General features: G+C 50.9%; 1 protein-coding gene across 4 annotated transcripts in view; it reads left to right on the top strand.

Annotated features, from left to right (window-relative positions):
* Positions 1–12,148, top strand: part of Bcl2l1 (BCL2 like 1) — a 50,148-nt gene extending 38,000 nt beyond the window's left edge. For all 4 annotated transcript variants that reach the window (XM_048348968.1, XM_048348966.1, XM_048348967.1 and 1 more), the window contains exon 3: positions 11,128–12,148. In XM_048348968.1, coding sequence (XP_048204925.1) covers positions 11,128–11,265 — 138 coding nt within the window. In that variant the 3' untranslated portion in view covers positions 11,266–12,148. The remainder of the gene's footprint in view (positions 1–11,127) is intronic.
* The last annotated feature ends 4,074 nt before the right edge of the window (positions 12,149–16,222 follow it).

The raw sequence follows: 16,222 nt of genomic DNA, 5'->3' as shown, positions 1-16,222 counted from the left end.
AGGCATGAGGGGACTAAGGAGAGCAGCTATCAGCTCCAGCCTTCTTTTTCACACTTGTGAGCATGTCTGTTTACAGCAAGAGGTAAAAGGTACTATGAGAAGCCCAAATGGGGCTACTCATCTTTAGCTGTACAAAAAAATAAAAATGGGACTGCAAATGTGGCTTAGTGGTAGAGTGCTTGCTTAGCATGCACAAAGCCCTGGGTTCGATTCCTCAGTACCACATAAACAGAAAAGGCCAGAAGTGACACTGAGGCTCAAGTGGTAGAGTGCTAGCCTTGAGCAAAAGAAGCTCAGGGACAGTGGCCAGGCCCTGAGTTGAAGTCCCAGGACTGACAAAATAATAACAATAATAATAACAGCCAGTGTTTATTGAGCACTTACCATGTACCATTTAATCCTTGACTGCTACACCCATGAAGTAGGTGTGGCTGTTTTCATCCTGTGCTTAGCAGGTAAAGGGCTTGCTGCGCAGGTCCTGCAGCCTGGCCCTCATAGAACATGCTTTAGAAGCCACTCTGACTCCAGGAGTCAGAAGTCTTGAGTCTGGGCTTTGACCCTGTGAGTGGCCTCTGGAGGTGTCCCCTCACCACCTCTGGGTCTGTGTCCCATCTGCTCAGAGAGGGAGTTGACTCAGGCATGTCATGAGCCACAGCTCAATCACATTGAGGCCTTTGAACAGCCCACATGCCCTGTCACATGGGGAGTGTGCTGTAGTTTGTCAGTGCACTGGGAAGTCATTGCCTGGGAACAGCATACCTCTGGACCCCTGGGCAGCTGCAGACAAGCTGTACCTTTTCTGTCATCTTGCAGTTCTGCACCTTGTGTAGGTGGTGCACTTGGTGGGTGGAGATGAAAAGGAAAGAAGACTAAAGAAACTGGAATGTAGGAAATGCAACCCCTGGGAGCTTTGACCTTTGAGTTTTGGGTTACTTGGAGTATGTGAGAGAGTATTTGTATTTAGTTGGGGAAGGAGAGCAGGAAGAAGGGTGTTGCAGAAATTTGCACCCATCCCCAAATCCTCCAGAGCTTGGCCTTCTGCTGTGGAATTCCAAACATTTCCGATCAGATAAAGGTTGGCTGAAAATACTCAGGACTTGTCTGGACTAGTTGGAGGCAGTGCTGGGTTGAAGAGGTCGAGGCCACTGGGCTGACCTCTGAAGAGGCCACTCTGAAGGGCTTGTGCTGGGTCTGCTGCTTCTCCCTTTCCTGGCATTCCTGTAGGCTTGAGGGCCAGGTGCAATAAGGCTTTAAGGTGGAAGAGGATCAGATGCTTTTGTAGCAACAAGTTCTACTCTGATTGGTTGCACTGATGACTTGATCTTTTGAATATTGAGGTAGTCATTCATTCGTCCCCCTGTGAGTTACTTTCCTCTTTCTCCTCTGTACACTGCAGTCCTGGTAGGAGCCATGAGCTGATCTTCACATCATAGTTGGGGAAAGTCCTAGGCAGAAACAGACTTCCCAACTTCGTCATTAGTTTGCCTGGGTTAACAAGAACCCACCTGCACCACCTGTGGGCCAAGTGCTCCTCCCCCAGCAGCCTGCCCTGAGCTGCCCTGGAAGAGAGAGAGAACATGGCTTTGAGAAAAGGGGATGGAGAAGCTACTTTGAACCATGGCACACTTAGAGGCAAAGACCCCAGAAGGAAGCTAGTCACTGGCAGTTTATATCTGTAATCATAGCTAGGCAAGTTCCAAGCCAGTCCAGGAGACTCTTGTCTTCAATTAACCACCAAAAGGCTGGAAGTACAGCTGTGGCTCAAGTGATAGAACACCAGCCTTGAGTGAAAAAGCTAAAAGATACACACACACACACACACACACACACACACACACACCCATAAGGCAGTTGTATTTAGGGAACAGGTTGGCTCTTGTCTTTGTGGATTACTATTAAAGTCCCCCTACCTGAGCCTAAGAGGACTTGGTATGTGGAAAATGCTAGATACCCTGCCCAATTGCCTGATATCTCAGGGCCTCCTCATAGTTTTGTCAAACAGTTAGGATAAGGATGAAGAGAGGCAACTGGCCTTTGTTCTCTTCAGTATGTTCTCTGGCCCAGGGGCCAGAGCACATAGACAAATGGAGGACAAAATGGACAGCCTTAACGAGTAACATGTAACCGTAAGAGATAAGTAGAAGAGAACTAGGCAGAAGGACCGGTCCTGAGGCCAACAGAACATGGTATGTGAGTAAAGCAGCCTGGCTGGCCCTGTGTAGGGTGGGGACCGTTTTTATACCAAAGGCTATTTGCATATTTATAACATTTACAGGTCATATAACATTTTTGCTACAGGCAGCAGACAGGTCACACACACAGTGGATGAGAAGCATATGTGTCTGTCCCAGGCCTTATTTGTCCCTCAGGCTAGGTACTCTCTGCCCATGACTAGATGAAGCCGAGGAAACCCTTCAGAGCCATGGAGAACACCAAGACTCTAGCCAAAACTCGATCTAAAAGAAAAGTAACAGTTCGGGCTGGGGATATGGCCTAGTGGCAAGAGAGCTTGCTTCCTATACATGAGGCCCTGGGTTCGATTCCCCAGCACCACATATACAGAAAACGGCCAGAAATGGCACTGTGGCTCAGGTGGCAGAGTGCTAGCCTTGAGCAAAAGGAAGCCAGGGACAGTGCTCAGGCCCTGAGTCCAAGCCCCAGGACTGGCCAAAAAAAATGTAACAGTTCAAAGTTTCCTCCCCATTTCACAGTTCCAAGAATTTTGCTTATATTACTGTTTGTCTTCACAGTATTCTTTTGGACATATATCATTTTTATCCCATTTTACAGATGTAGTCCAAAATAAAACAATTTACTCTAGTTACCAGACTTATTGGTTGCCTGCCTATTCTGTGCTCTGACCCCAACTTGGTGGGAGAAATTAAGTCAGCCTGTTCTCATTCAGAAAGCACCTCCATCACACACAAGAAACAAGGAGCAGGACCTGGCCTAGGCTCTGAGCAAGGCTGGCCTGGCTGCTTCTGCCTGCCAGTATTACCTTTTTTGTGCCAATCCTTGGCCTTGAACTCAAGGCCTGGGTGCTGTCCCTAAGCTTCTTTTGCTTAAGGCTAGCACTCTACCACTTGAGTCACTGTTCCATTTCCTGCTTTTTGGTGGTTAATTGGGAATAAGAGTCTCACAGACTCTCCTGCCCGGGCTGGCTTTGAACTGCCTTCAATCTCTGCCTCCTGAGTAGCTAGGATTACAGATGTGAGCACCAGCATCCAGTTCAGTGTTACCTTCTTGTACAGCTCTTAGGACAGACTTATAAGAAAGCAGCAGAGAACAGAGAGCCAGAGCCACAGCCTGCCATGAGGAAAGAGGAATGGGGGAAGAGGGGAGCTCCACATCACATATGTATAGGCAGGGAATGCCAAGGGGATAGCTAGGAACTTCCGCAGTACGGTGCAGCTGACCTGCAGGAAACAACCCCTGTGTGGCCTGGCACTCCACTCTCCGAACTCCAGCCGAGATGGAGTTGGAAGGTCATGCTTGAGTCTCTGCCTGCTCCAATAGCGCACGTTGGACCTTCACACCCAAAATGCTGGCAGGGGAATGGAAAGTTGTGGCCATTTACTTGTGACAGAATAGTCGCCAGGAATGATCTAGGGACACTGAAACCGAGAAGAGATCTCACACTCAGGAGAAGAATCCGTGAGTGTAGCCACCACCAGGAGGGGTGGAGTGCATGGGCTCTGGAGCCCGGCTGCAGGGATTCTGACTCCACACTAGTGATCAGTGTAGACCTTACCTCTTTACACATGGAGAATGGTTGTCTGAGGACTGAGAGTGTGTTTATACCTGAGGCACTTGCCTAGTGAATATCCACTGTCATTTTGCTCCCATATCAGCCTGTTCGTGAGCCCCCATTGAGCTCTGTCCCAGGAAGTGCCTGCTTGAATTCTGTTCCAGGCCACAAGCCCAGCAGCCTGGTTCCCAGCTGGGGAGATGAGTGCCCCACTCATACTGTGGGCCACCTGATAGCTCTCTCAATTTCCCAGTGGAGGTGTTATCTTCACCCTGCACAACCACTTCCTGTTCTGAGAAATGAGCACATCTGTGCCCCGCTTCTTAGAACCAACTGTGGAGAGGAGAGGCTGGCAGCGGAAGGCAGAGTTTGAAGGAAGATTAACACAACACAGTGTGTGTAGTGAGCATGCCGCAAAGATTCCCTGAAACCCAGCTGGCGTGGGCCCCTCAGGACACCGTGTGGAGCTAGTGATCCTGAGGTCACTTGGCTTCACCAAGTGCTTTTGCCCCTCTTCTCACCCTGTGAGGTCAGTGCAGGAGAATGAGTCTCGAGAGCCGAAAGGCTTGCACTGTCTAGCTCTCCACCCCTTCACACCCTCGCCTGAAGCCCCACTGAGCTGCCTCTCACTCAGTTGCCCACATCCAGGCTTAGGCTCCCCAGGGCAGAGAAGAAAGGCTTGTTCCTCTCACATCACGGAGGCCAACAGCTCCCCCAGGAAAGCCAAGGGAAGTGGAATTCAACCACAAACCTCACTTCTTCCGAGTCTAGGACTGCAGCTCCTGCCAAGAGACAATGATAAGGCCTCTCTGGTGGCCCCTCCCCCTCCCTGCCATCACCCAGCACCTCCTAACACAGCCTTGTTTGTCCACTGAGCAGGCATTTGTTAGCTTTGCCCTCAGAGAAACTGAGGCCAGGAGGAGAAAGTGACTCTGCAGAGTGACTCAGCCTGACTATACAGGGCTGTGACAAGGCCAGGGCAAGGTACTGACCTGATGTCACTAGCACTTTCCCTGGCTGCCAGCAACCCCTTCCTCTTCTCCACCTACCTCTTTCCCAAAATAACCAACAGGAAGGAAGTGGTGGGCCCAGGCCTGGTGAGCTCCAGAGTCACCCAAGAGGAAGGAAGCGCAGTCTGGCACAGGAGCTTGTTCCCAGAGAAGGGTTTCCCGTTCCCTCCTGGTTTTCATTATGTCCTTTCCCTGGTGGTACATCTCAACTGCTAGGCCAGCACTCATTCATTTGCCTGGTAGCCTCTGGCCACTTCACTCTCAGGGCCTTGAATCAGGCCCAGAATCTAGAGTTTGCTGCTAACCATTACTGGGACTTAAAATTGGCTTTCCACTGGCCAGGTTTCGTAGCATCTTAAGTCTCTATTCACCTGAGCTGCGAAGGAGAACCTCCTTTATTCACACAGGTGCATGTACTTGGTCCATGATGATGGCCAGAGAAGTTCTGTCCTTTTGAAACGGAGCAGAACAGGCTGAATCATTAGGAACAAAGGCACTGGGCCAGACTGTTGGTGTGGGCCAGGCCATGAGCTTGCAGCATGACCTTGAGCAGGTTAGACATGCTTTATGTATCTCAGAGCCATTAGTTGATGGGTAATGGTGGTACCTGCTGGTAGTATAGGTTAGACATACATCCTTTATATGTCTCGGAGCCATTAGCTGATGGGTAATGGTGGTACCTGCTGGTAGTACGTGGAGATGGTTAGTGAGCTGGTCTGCAGAAGTAGAGAAGACCATCTCTGGGCAGGTGTCAGCTGCTGCCACTGGGGGTTGTGTTTTCCTATGGGAAGTGATAGCAGGGACTGAGATAGCAAGATGGGAAATCAGAATGAGTTGCAGGCCGGAACTCTGACAGATCCCAGCCTAGACAGGGGCTAAGTATAAATTAGAACCTCCATTCCGGGCTGGGAATATGGCCTAGTGGCAAGAGTGCTTGCTTTGTATACATGAAGCCCTGGGTTCGATTCCCCAGCACCACATATGTAGAAAACGGCCAAAGGTGGTGCTGTGGCTCAAGTGGCAGAGTGCTAGCCTTGAGCAAAGAAAAGCCAGGGACAGTGCTCAGGCCCTGAGTCCAAGGCCCAGGACTGGCAAAAAAAAAAAAAAAAGACCTCCATTCCCAGATTTGCAAAGAGGCTATTGAGAAGCACCATGAAAATATTCCAGAATTCATTTAGAATGGCATCTACTGTGTTCCAGGTGTAACACTAGGTTCTAGATATATGGGTGACAAAAGTCACAATTCAGTAGGGGAAACAGGACAAATAATTTTAAGTGAGTATGATTGTGCAAGTAATTGGGAAAGATGGCCAAGTAGGAGAAAGTGCTTTAGCTTAATGCCTGGAACAAGTAAAATATTCAGATACTGACAAAAGATCAGCTATCATAGCAACAGTTATTATTTTGTTCTTACTGTTTAATAAGTGAAGATAATGTGGAATAGAGAGGTGATGTAAGTTGCTCACAACCATACTATGAAGCACAAATGTGGGAGGTGAAAAGGACAGGAATTCAGAGATTATATTTGGGCAGGGACTAGTTCAACCCTAGGTGACATGGGTGGGTGGTCTCTTGCACTTAGGCTCTCTCCCTCTAGACATCACGCCAGCCTTGTCCCCGTGGTTGTGTCCTGCAGAATGGACCTAGGTCGTGTAGTTGGCTGCCTCTGGACAGCTGCCTGGAGTCAGGTTATTCCACCTACACCAAACTCCAAGACTAGTAGGTGAGACAAGCACACAGACAGGAACTTCAGCCATCCCCAGGTGTGGCCGTAACTTGCCAGAAGCTCTGGAGTGTTGAAGGACTTTGAAAGTGGTCCCAGCCAAGGCCTTTCCTAGAGATTGAGTCAAGAGACCCGAAGTCTTCCAGAACCCTGCTGTGAGACACTTAAGAATAGGCGGTCTAGCCCTTCCTGGTGTGTGAAGGCTGCCTGGCTAGGCATCCCGGTGACTTGTGGAGAGCATTTAGCTATTGCCTGTCCTCCGGGGTCCTAAAAACTCCCACGTGGGTCCCAGGGCAGCAGTCAGCTCCAAAGAGAAACTTCACTCAGGCTGAGTGCTGCAGAGATTCCACCTCCATCTTTCCTGTTCCCCACTGGGCTAGGCCTAACTAAAATCAGTGACCACCACCCAGGGAGCCATGGGGGCTTATCTCTGCTTTTTCAGGCCAGGGCCACTCTGCAATCCTGTTTATTTACCCAGAGCAGCCGCCCACTGAGAAAATGGCTGTTTGTTTCCAAGTATGTCGTGTGAACTGCAGGCTAAATATACCCACACCACCACCTCTCCAGCCCCCGCCCTAGAACAGCACACCCCACTCTGCTTGCTCCCTTTAGAAGCAAACCCTTGGAAGCACTAAGGAAGCCACCCCCTTGCCTCCACCCCCGCCCTCCCCTCCAGGAAAAGGAGCTCTGAAGTGGAGATTGTCCTGGCAAGAAGCTGCTCACACGTCAGAGCCCATCAGTGCCTTGTTCTCTGTGGCACTGGAACGCAGACGCCCTCTCCACCCCGGAATGACGTTCTGGACAGTGAACACTTTGTGCCTGTGCAGGGACAGGGCCTGTTTACTCCAGCCCAGCCCCAGAGCCTAGTTTCCTGTGGCTGCCAGCACTCTGCCTGAGGAACATTCCCATGGAAGGAGCCAGGCCTCTCCTGATCTACCCGTGACCCCCGAATCCCTGGTTCCGTATGGGACATTGGCTAACCCATGCCTTCTGGCCATGGCCTAAGGTCTCTGCTTCACACAGTCTAGAATTCTCCCCATCACCATCAAGTCTTCTGGGCCCACCTAACCTGGGAGCAGGAAAATCAGACCTCTCCTAAGAGGTTTGTTTTGGTTTTTGGTTTTTATTCTGCCAACACCCACAGAGACCAGCCAGGATTGGGGGGGGGGGGGGAGGGAATGGAGACACTGCCGGCCACTGTCCTGTCCTGGGCCCCACCTCAGCCCTGTGGCCACATTCCTTTTCCTTCCACATAACCCTTCCCTCACTGCTGACCTGACGGGCCACTTCCTCCCCCAGCAGAAAGGAAGTGTCCTGCTGGAGCAGCCCAGGCTGGAACACTGGGTTTCACCTCCAGCACAGGCTAGGCACGCTCCCCATGGAGGGACAGCTCAGGCAGCCTCAGGCATCTCATCCGTGAAATGGGGCACGTCCTCCTTGGAGGACTGACGGAATGCAGTTGTGCAATTACAGTGACCGGTGCTAAGTGGACATGCAGGACGTGTGTTCCCTTAAGTACGTTTTTGTTTAACCAAGATGTGAACTGAGAAATGTGTTGTTGGGCTATTTCCTTATTGCATAAACATCAGAGTGTACTTACCAATCCTAAACGGTAACACAGAAAATGACGTAATTCAGAGTAGGGCAAACACTTAGCATCTAAAGCTGGTACTGTGCTCACACTACCATAGTTGTATATAGTAAAGTTTTTTCTTCTTGTGCCAGTACTGGGGCTTGAATTTAGGGTGCCCTCCCTGAGCTGTTTTGCTCAGGACTAGCCCTCTACCACTTGTCACATCTCTACTTCCAGCTTTAGAGATGAGAGTCTCATCAGGGCTGGGAATATGCCCTAGTGGTAGAGTGCTTGCCTAGCATGCACGTAGCCCTGTGTTCCTTTCCTCCTGAGCACCACATAAACAGAAAAGACCACAAGTGGCGCTGTTGTTCAAGAGGTAGAGCGCTAACCTTGAGCAAAAGGAAGCCAGGGACAGTGCTCAGGCCCCTTAGATCAAGCTCTGGGACTGGCAAACAAAAACAAAACAAAACAAAGCCCATAGTATAGCTGAATGTCAGTGGCTCGTGCCTAAGCTTCTCAGGAGGCTGAGATCTGAAGATGGGGGTTGGAGCCAGCAAGTGTGTGCTACTGTTATTTGTATTTCTGTTTTGCTGAATTTATCCCTTTGCACTAAGTTTCTTCTGGGACCTGTTTCTCCTGTGCAACCTCCTGTTGTGGTATAGGAACAGTGTTCCTTTCAGGGAGGATCATCTCGTTAACCAGGAGCCCTTGTAGGTCCTGTGGTGCACGATGAATGTTTTGGTCACTTGGCTATGTTCAGCGACCAGAGGATCTGCGTGCAAAACCTCCAGTTCAGCACTGCTTTCTGTGTTTTTGCCTCTGTGTAGTAAAAATTCAGTACTTTGGGCCACTGACTTGTGTCTAGCCCCACTTTGGCCTGGATTCAACTTACTCTGCCATCATAACATTAGAATGGCACTTGTTGCTTGCTGCTTTACAGTGACAGCATTCAGATGTTGTTGACTTTGGGATATACAAACCTTTCCTAGCCTGGGCAGTTTCTCTGGTTTGCTTTTTGTTGCTGTTTTGGTGGTAGTAGATAGTTTGAACTCTTAGCCTTAAACTTGCTAGGCAGGCAGGCACTCTACCACTGGGGAACCTCACTTCGCACCCCTTTCTCTAGTGTTGTTAAAGTGAAGATTTGAACCTCTTGATTTGCATGATGGTGAGGACTAGGGCAGTCCTGAGGCTTGAACTCCCATCTTTAGGCTGGCTAGACAGGCATCCTGATGTGCATGAGTTTGTGACATTTTTCTGGGTCAAGAAGGTAACCATTTTTACAGGGCACCTTGGGCTGCTTGCAGGAAGAGGAAGATCAGGGCTATGCTCTCATGTGACAGGCAGCCCAGCTGGCTGGCTCTTGCCAGCATCCTCACAGACGGGCAAGGAGAGGAAGGCACGGCGCCCGAACATTATGAGAGCCACAGTTGCACTAGGCCAGGCGACAGGAATTCTTCGGCTCCACTTTTAATGTTCTAGGATCACCATTAAAATGGAGCCGCTCCGGGCTGGGGATATGGCCTAGTGGCAAGAGTGCCTGCCTCATATACATGAGGCCCTGGGTTCGATTCCCCAGCACCACATATACAGAAAATGGCCAGAAGTGGCGCTGTGGCTCAAGTGGCAGAGTGCTAGCCTTGAGCAAAAAGAAGCCAGGGACAGTGCTCAGGCCCTGAGTCCAAGCCCCAGGACTGGCAAAAAAAAAAAAAAAAAAAAAAAATGGAGCCACTCCAGCCAGGCACTGGATAGCTTAGTCTATAATCCTAGCTACCTAGGAGGCTGAGAACTGAGAATGGTGGTTCAAAGCCAGCCCAGGCAGGAATGTCTGAGACTCTTATCTCCAATTAACCACCACAAAGCACAAAAGTAGAACCACATCTTCCTCTTTTTTGTTTTGTTTCCTCCTAATCCCCTCCACCTCCAGCCTTGAACAGATCATGCTAACTCAGGGCCGTGCTCAGTTCCAGCCTCAGTACTGGCACACACACAAAAAGGTCTGATGACATTCTGTAGCCCATGGCTGTGGAGCTATGCCAGAGCCGATTCTGGGTACTGATATACAGGGACAAGACAGGGTCTCTACCTTCATCCAGATCCATCTGCTACAGGACACCAGTCACTGCAGAGCACAGCATATAGCCAGCCTATGAAAAGTGCTGAAGAGCAAAAAGCAGAGCACAGTGGAGCAACCCTACAATCCCAGCACTCAGGAGGCTGAAGCAAAGGGTAGAAAATTCCGTGAGCCCCTGCCTCAAAAAAAGGGAGGGGGCTGGGAATGTGGCCTCACTGTAGAGTACTGGCCTAGCAGGCAGGAAGACCTGTGTTCCATTCCTCCTCTGCACCACATAAACAGAAAAAGCCGGAAGTGGCTCTGTGGCTCTGTGGCTCAAGTGGCAGAGTGCTAGCCTTGAACCAAAAGAAGCCAGGGACAGTGCTCAGGCCCTGAGGCCAAGCTCCAGGACTGGCAAAACAAAACAAAACAAAAACAAAAACAAGGAAAGGACAAAAAAGTGTTGAGAAAATCAAGACTAGAGGGTAGCAGAGATGGGTTCAGTTTTGGACATTGAGCCTGGAAGATCAGTGTAGAGTCCACCCCCAGGAGGGCTCTGTGCAGATGCGCCCCCCCCCCAAGTCTGTTACCTAGGTAACTGGCACACCGCATTCCTGTTCTGTACTTTGGAGGAGAGCCTAGTGCAGCCCTGTGGGAGGATGAGGATGAATGGGGCTGTTCCCTTACTCACAGAAAGGTGCTCCAGGCTGTCTTCAAAGCTCCACCGCCCTGGCACCTCAGGCTGAATGAGCCCACGCCCCCTTCCTGGGTCATGTGCCTTTCTCCTGACTAAGCTTGGGGCGGGGCTGCTGCTCACCTCCTCCTGGGAGGGGCTGTGCGTGCGTGTTCCCCCTTGTCCTTGTTATCCCTACCCACACAACTGCCAGCCTGGCCAACCATCAGGCTCCTTCTAGAAGGAGCCTCTGCCCAGAAGTACCCTGTCACCAGGTGTCCCCTTTCTCCCACAAGCCCCTGCTGTGGAAGGATTCACATGGTACTCCCACTTCTCTCTCCCCTCAGGACACTTTTGTGGAACTCTACGGGAACAATGCAGCTGCTGAGAGTCGGAAGGGCCAGGAGCGCTTCAACCGCTGGTTCCTGACGGGCATGACTGTGGCAGGAGTGGTTCTGCTGGGCTCGCTCTTCAGTCGGAAATGACCAGACACTGACCGCTCACTCACCGCCCTGCCCCTGCCACACCCCTTCCTCTCACCACCATTGCCACCAGGAGAACCACTACATGCAGCCCACGCGCCACCCCACCCCACCACAGGGTTGGGTCTAGACCTGGTCCCCTGCTGTTAGTTTTCTAGAATCCACCACGCTTCTATGAGAGCCACCTTCCCCTGTACTTCAATCCTCTTGGCCTCAAAAACCACAAAATTTTCGCCCCAAGGAGGCTGGTAAGAATGAGGTGGAGGGGCCAGGGTCAGGAGGGCCTGCCTCGTGGATAGAACCTGTATTACCCCTTAGCTTCCTGAGTATGCTTTCTTGGCAGGGAGCTGGAAAGTTTTCTGGACCTCTCCCCCCAGAAAGAGAGACTAGGTTGCCTTTGTTTTGATGTCTGTGGCCTCAGAATTGACCATTTCCCATTCCCCTGTGGACCTGGGACCCCACTTCCTTCCATCTCCACCCCCCAGGAGCCTTTTGAGGCCGCTTTTCACTAATTAAGCATTCGGGCTGCTTGAGATGGAAAAGCAAGGACCAGGACTCCTCCCCCCTCTGGCCTGGCCAAAGTCAAGTCCCCAACTCCTAGTCTGAATGTTCCCCAAAGGCCTCTCAGCCTGGAGGCCAGCCCCACCCCAGAGGGAAGGAACCATAGCCGCCCGAGGCACCCATGCTAAAGCTGGGGTGGCCCTCTCGGTCTTAGCACCACCCCAAGTCCCTTCCCCACCCCTCTCTCCTGGCTCCCACCACCATGACTGAGGGACCAACTGGGCCCAAGACAGGTGTCCCAGAGCTGTTTATGGCTCCAGCTGCCTCGCTTCCTGCAAGACCAGCCTGTGGCATCTTTGTCTTGAGTTGCTGCCTGTAGGACCTGGGGCTCAGGGGCCTCGGTCCAGAAGTGAAGGGAGCTACCGGGAGCAGCTGTGGGAGGCCTGGGGTCTTCCCTATCTCAGGCAGAAAGTGCAGGAGGAGAGCCTGCTGCCCAGGGTGGTGGGGGCTGACCAGAGGTTTCTGTCCTACCCTGCGGGGCAGATTTGTTCCCCATCCCCATCCAGCCTGGGCAGCTGGGTTGCCAAGGTCAGTGTGGCCTGGCCCCAGAGCCTTTTAGGCCTCCCTCCCTCTCCTCTGCTCCACCCTCGGCCTGTCTCATCCCTGGGGGGGTCCCAGCCCAGCTCTGGCTGCCCCGGGCTCTCTGCTGTACATATTCGAGACTAGTTTTTATTCCTTGTGAAGATGATATACTATTTTTGTTAAGTGTGTCTGTATTTATGTGTGAGGAGCTGCTGGCTTGCTGTGCGCGTGCACGTGGAGAGCTGGTGCCCGGAGATTGACGGCCTAATGCTCCTTCCCTGCCCTGGCCCAGGGAAGCCAGGGGTCCTGGCTCCTGAGGGGCACCTGTCCCTCTCCTACCCCCACCCGCCCCCCACTTGTTCCAGCTCTTTGAAATAGTCTGTGTGAAGGTGAAAGTGAAGTTCGGTAATAAACTGTGTTGACTTGGTGAATAACCAGCCTGGGCTATGTGTGCTTGGTCATGGGGAAGGGAAAAGGGGAGATGGGGAAAGCAGAAGCTGCCCAGCTTCCTGGAGGTCAGTCCTGCCTCCTGCCTGATCTGCTGGGGGGGACTCAGATAAGTCCCTCCTCCCCCTCCAGGAGGGCCGTGTGCATTGATGGAGTACCTACCTGCTGGGGCTGGGGCTGCCGCCCAGCCCAAACAACCATCAAATAGCCACTCAGCCAGTATTGGCTGAACCCCCACTCGGCCCAGTACCCGGGGGCTTCTATAGCTAACAAAGCCTATGGCTTTTTGGAGAAGGTCCAGTGGGGGAGAGGAGACAAGACACACAAGTCCAGCTCTGGCTGCCTTGGCTCTTCTAGAAGGATCTGTTACAGCTTTCTGATCAAACATAAAGGACTTCAGAGGAGTCAGAAGCGAGCATTTTTGCCAGGTGCTGGTGGCTTATGCTCATTATATTAGCTACTCAGGAGGCTGAGATCTGAGGATTGGGGTTTGGTGCCAGCCTGGGCAGGAAAGTCCATGAGTCTTCATCTCCAATTAATCACCAGAAATGGAGTGTGGCTCAGGGACAGTGCCCAGGCCCTGAGTTCAGACCTAGGAGGGAAAAAGAAAAGGTCTCAGAACTTCAGATAGAAGAGCTCTAGAGAAAAAAGATAAAGTCTTTGGAACAGCGAGACGTAGTAATTGTGAAGACAAGACTTGTTTGAAGCCATGGCTCGTGGATGCCCTTCGGCCAAAGTTAACGGGGAGTTGAGTTTTGGGGAGCTGAGGCAGGGAAGCATCTTGGGTGGGAGCTGGAATGGGATCCAGAGCTATGGAAGGGAGCCGGAGACCAGTAGAGCCCTGAGCGACATGGTTCAATCCCTAGCACACGTGCAGTGTGCCCAAGCCCATGGCAGGCTGAGGTAAAGGCATGTGTGGGGCCCAGAGGACCTCACCACAAAGCCAGGGGATTGTGAAGGGTCTCAGCGTGGTCCTGAGAGCTGGAGAAGGTGGGCGGTTCGGGGATCACAGACCTACTCCAGCTGCTGTGGAGGACAAAGTGAGTTGGTAACCACTGGATTTGAAGGTGAACAGGCCAGATGTGCTTGTCACCTTGGGTCACCTGGCAGACCCCTATGCCCCCTCTCTATGGAGTTAGGGAGGCAGCCATGGATGAGTGCGATTTGAGGTGAATCAATAGAGGTAAGAGGTCTGGGTGGGTGCCATTGAGCTGAGGACTCTCTCGGAGGAGGTGGTGCCACGGGGCCCAAGCTGGCGGTTGGGGCTGGGTCTGCAAACCCCTCCTTCCTCCTGGAGTTCAGGGCCATCTCCAGCTGGGGCAGGCCTGGCTCTGGCTTTCAGGAGCAGGCTTGGTTGCCCCCTGGTGGCCATGGTGTGACTTGTAAGCCAGGTTGCTGTGTGGCTCAGTGCCCACAGCTGGCCTTCCCCAAGGCCTCCAGCCTCATCCTGATCTGCAGAAGGGATACCTACACTTGAAACCCTGGGGTACCAGATTCAGAACTTGCCCTGGCCCTCCCAGGGTTAAGCACCTCCATTCAAGGTGGCCCTACCCTAGCCATTCAAGTCTGCACTCTAGATTCTGCACATGCTTCCAGAAACAATTTTCACACACAGGGAAATACACACATAGATTTTGATCTCCTTCCTGCCCCCTTTTATTTTACACAAATGGTTTTTAGTGTTAAAACAGGGTTTCAGTATGTAGCCTAGACTGGCTTCCAATTCCAGATCCTTCTACCTCAGCCACCTGAATGCCACCAAGCCCTTGCTGTTTCCACCTGTACAATGAACTTTTTAGAAGTTGTTCATACATAAAGCTCCACGTATCCATTTGGCATCTTCAACCATTATCAATTTGCTATTATCTTCATTCTTTTTCCTAGCTGTATAACATTTCACAAAAATTTAACTTTTTACTCAGTGATCCTTATACATGCCATCACGCATGCAGAAAAATTTTTAATAACACTAGAAGCGCTGGAAGGAACTGTCTATGGGTATTGGAAACAAAAGTCATTCCATTTCTACATGGGAAGGAGGGAGGGAAGGGAGAGGAAGTGGGGGAAGTAGAGAAAGAATAGCATTGTATTTGCATTAAAGGCCACACACTTCCTAGCTGATGAAAGAAATAAAACACATTTCATAATATATATGAAGTAATAACTTTGACTAAACCTAAATAAGATAGTTCTAAAATCTCAGTGCTGGTAGCTCACACCAGTAAACCTAGCTATTCAGGAAGCTGTATCTGAAGATCATAGTTCAAAGCCAGCCCAGGCAGGAAAGTCTGAAACTCTCATCTCCAATAATTCACCAAAAAAAAAAACAAGGAGTGGTGCTGTGGCTCAAAGTGGTAGAGTGCTAGCCTTGAGTGAAAGATGTCAGGGACAGCACCCAGGCCCTGATACCAAGTTCCACGGCCAACAAAAATCTAAAATTGTTTCTTAAGAAACAATAAAATGAAATTACATTTCGGGCTGAGAATGTGGCTTAGCAGTAGAATGCTTGCCTTGCATACATGAAGCCCTGGGTTCGATTTCTTAGCACATACACAGAAATGGCACTGTGGCTCAAGTGGTAGAGTGCTAGCCTTGAGCAAAAAGAAGCCAAGGACAGTGCTCAGGCCCTGAGTCCCAAGCCCCAGGACTGACAATAATAAATTTTAAAAAGAGGGCTGGGAATGTGGCTTAGTGGTAGAGTGCTTGCCTAGTATGCATGAAGCCCTGGGTTCAATTTCTCAGTACCAATAAACAAAGCTGGAAGTGGTGTTGTGGCTCAAGAGGGCAAATATATATATATATTAAGGAGCTTGATTTGGGGCACATTTTTTTCTGGTTGTATGGGACTTGAACTCAGGGCCTGGGCGCTGTCCCTGAGCTCTTTCACTCAAGGCTAGTGTTCTACCGCTTTGAGCCATTGCACCACTTCTGATTTTCTAGTGGTTAACTGACGATAAGAGTCCCATGGCCTTTCCTGCCCAGGCTGGCTTCAAACTATGATCCTCGAATCTCAGCCTCCTGAGTAGGGTTACAGGAGTGAGCCACTGGCACCAGGCCTCAAGGCTTAATTAACACCATGCCTAGGTTTGACTCCCAGAATGAGATAGAGAAACAGACACACAGATACAGACAGATAGACAGACAGATGATACACATTTTTGTATATGCAGCTTTACAATTAAAATTCTAAGATTAATTCTTTTTTTTGTTTTGTTTTTTTTGTTTTTGGCCAGTCCTGGGCCTTGGACTCAGGGCCTGAGCACTGTCCCTGGCTTCTTCCCGCTCAAGGCTAGCACTTCGCCACTTGAGCCACAGCGCCGCTTCTGGCCGTTTTCTGTATATGTGGTGCTGGGGAATCGAACCTAGGGCCTCGGGTATCCGAGGCAGGCACTCTTGCCACTAGGCTATATCCCCAGCCCCTAAGATTAAT

This window comes from Perognathus longimembris, chromosome 6, assembly GCF_023159225.1.
Source record: "Perognathus longimembris pacificus isolate PPM17 chromosome 6, ASM2315922v1, whole genome shotgun sequence".
Lineage (NCBI taxonomy): Eukaryota > Metazoa > Chordata > Mammalia > Rodentia > Heteromyidae > Perognathus > Perognathus longimembris.
Note: the sequence above shows the minus strand (reverse complement) of the source record. Positions and strands in the feature narration are given on the sequence as shown.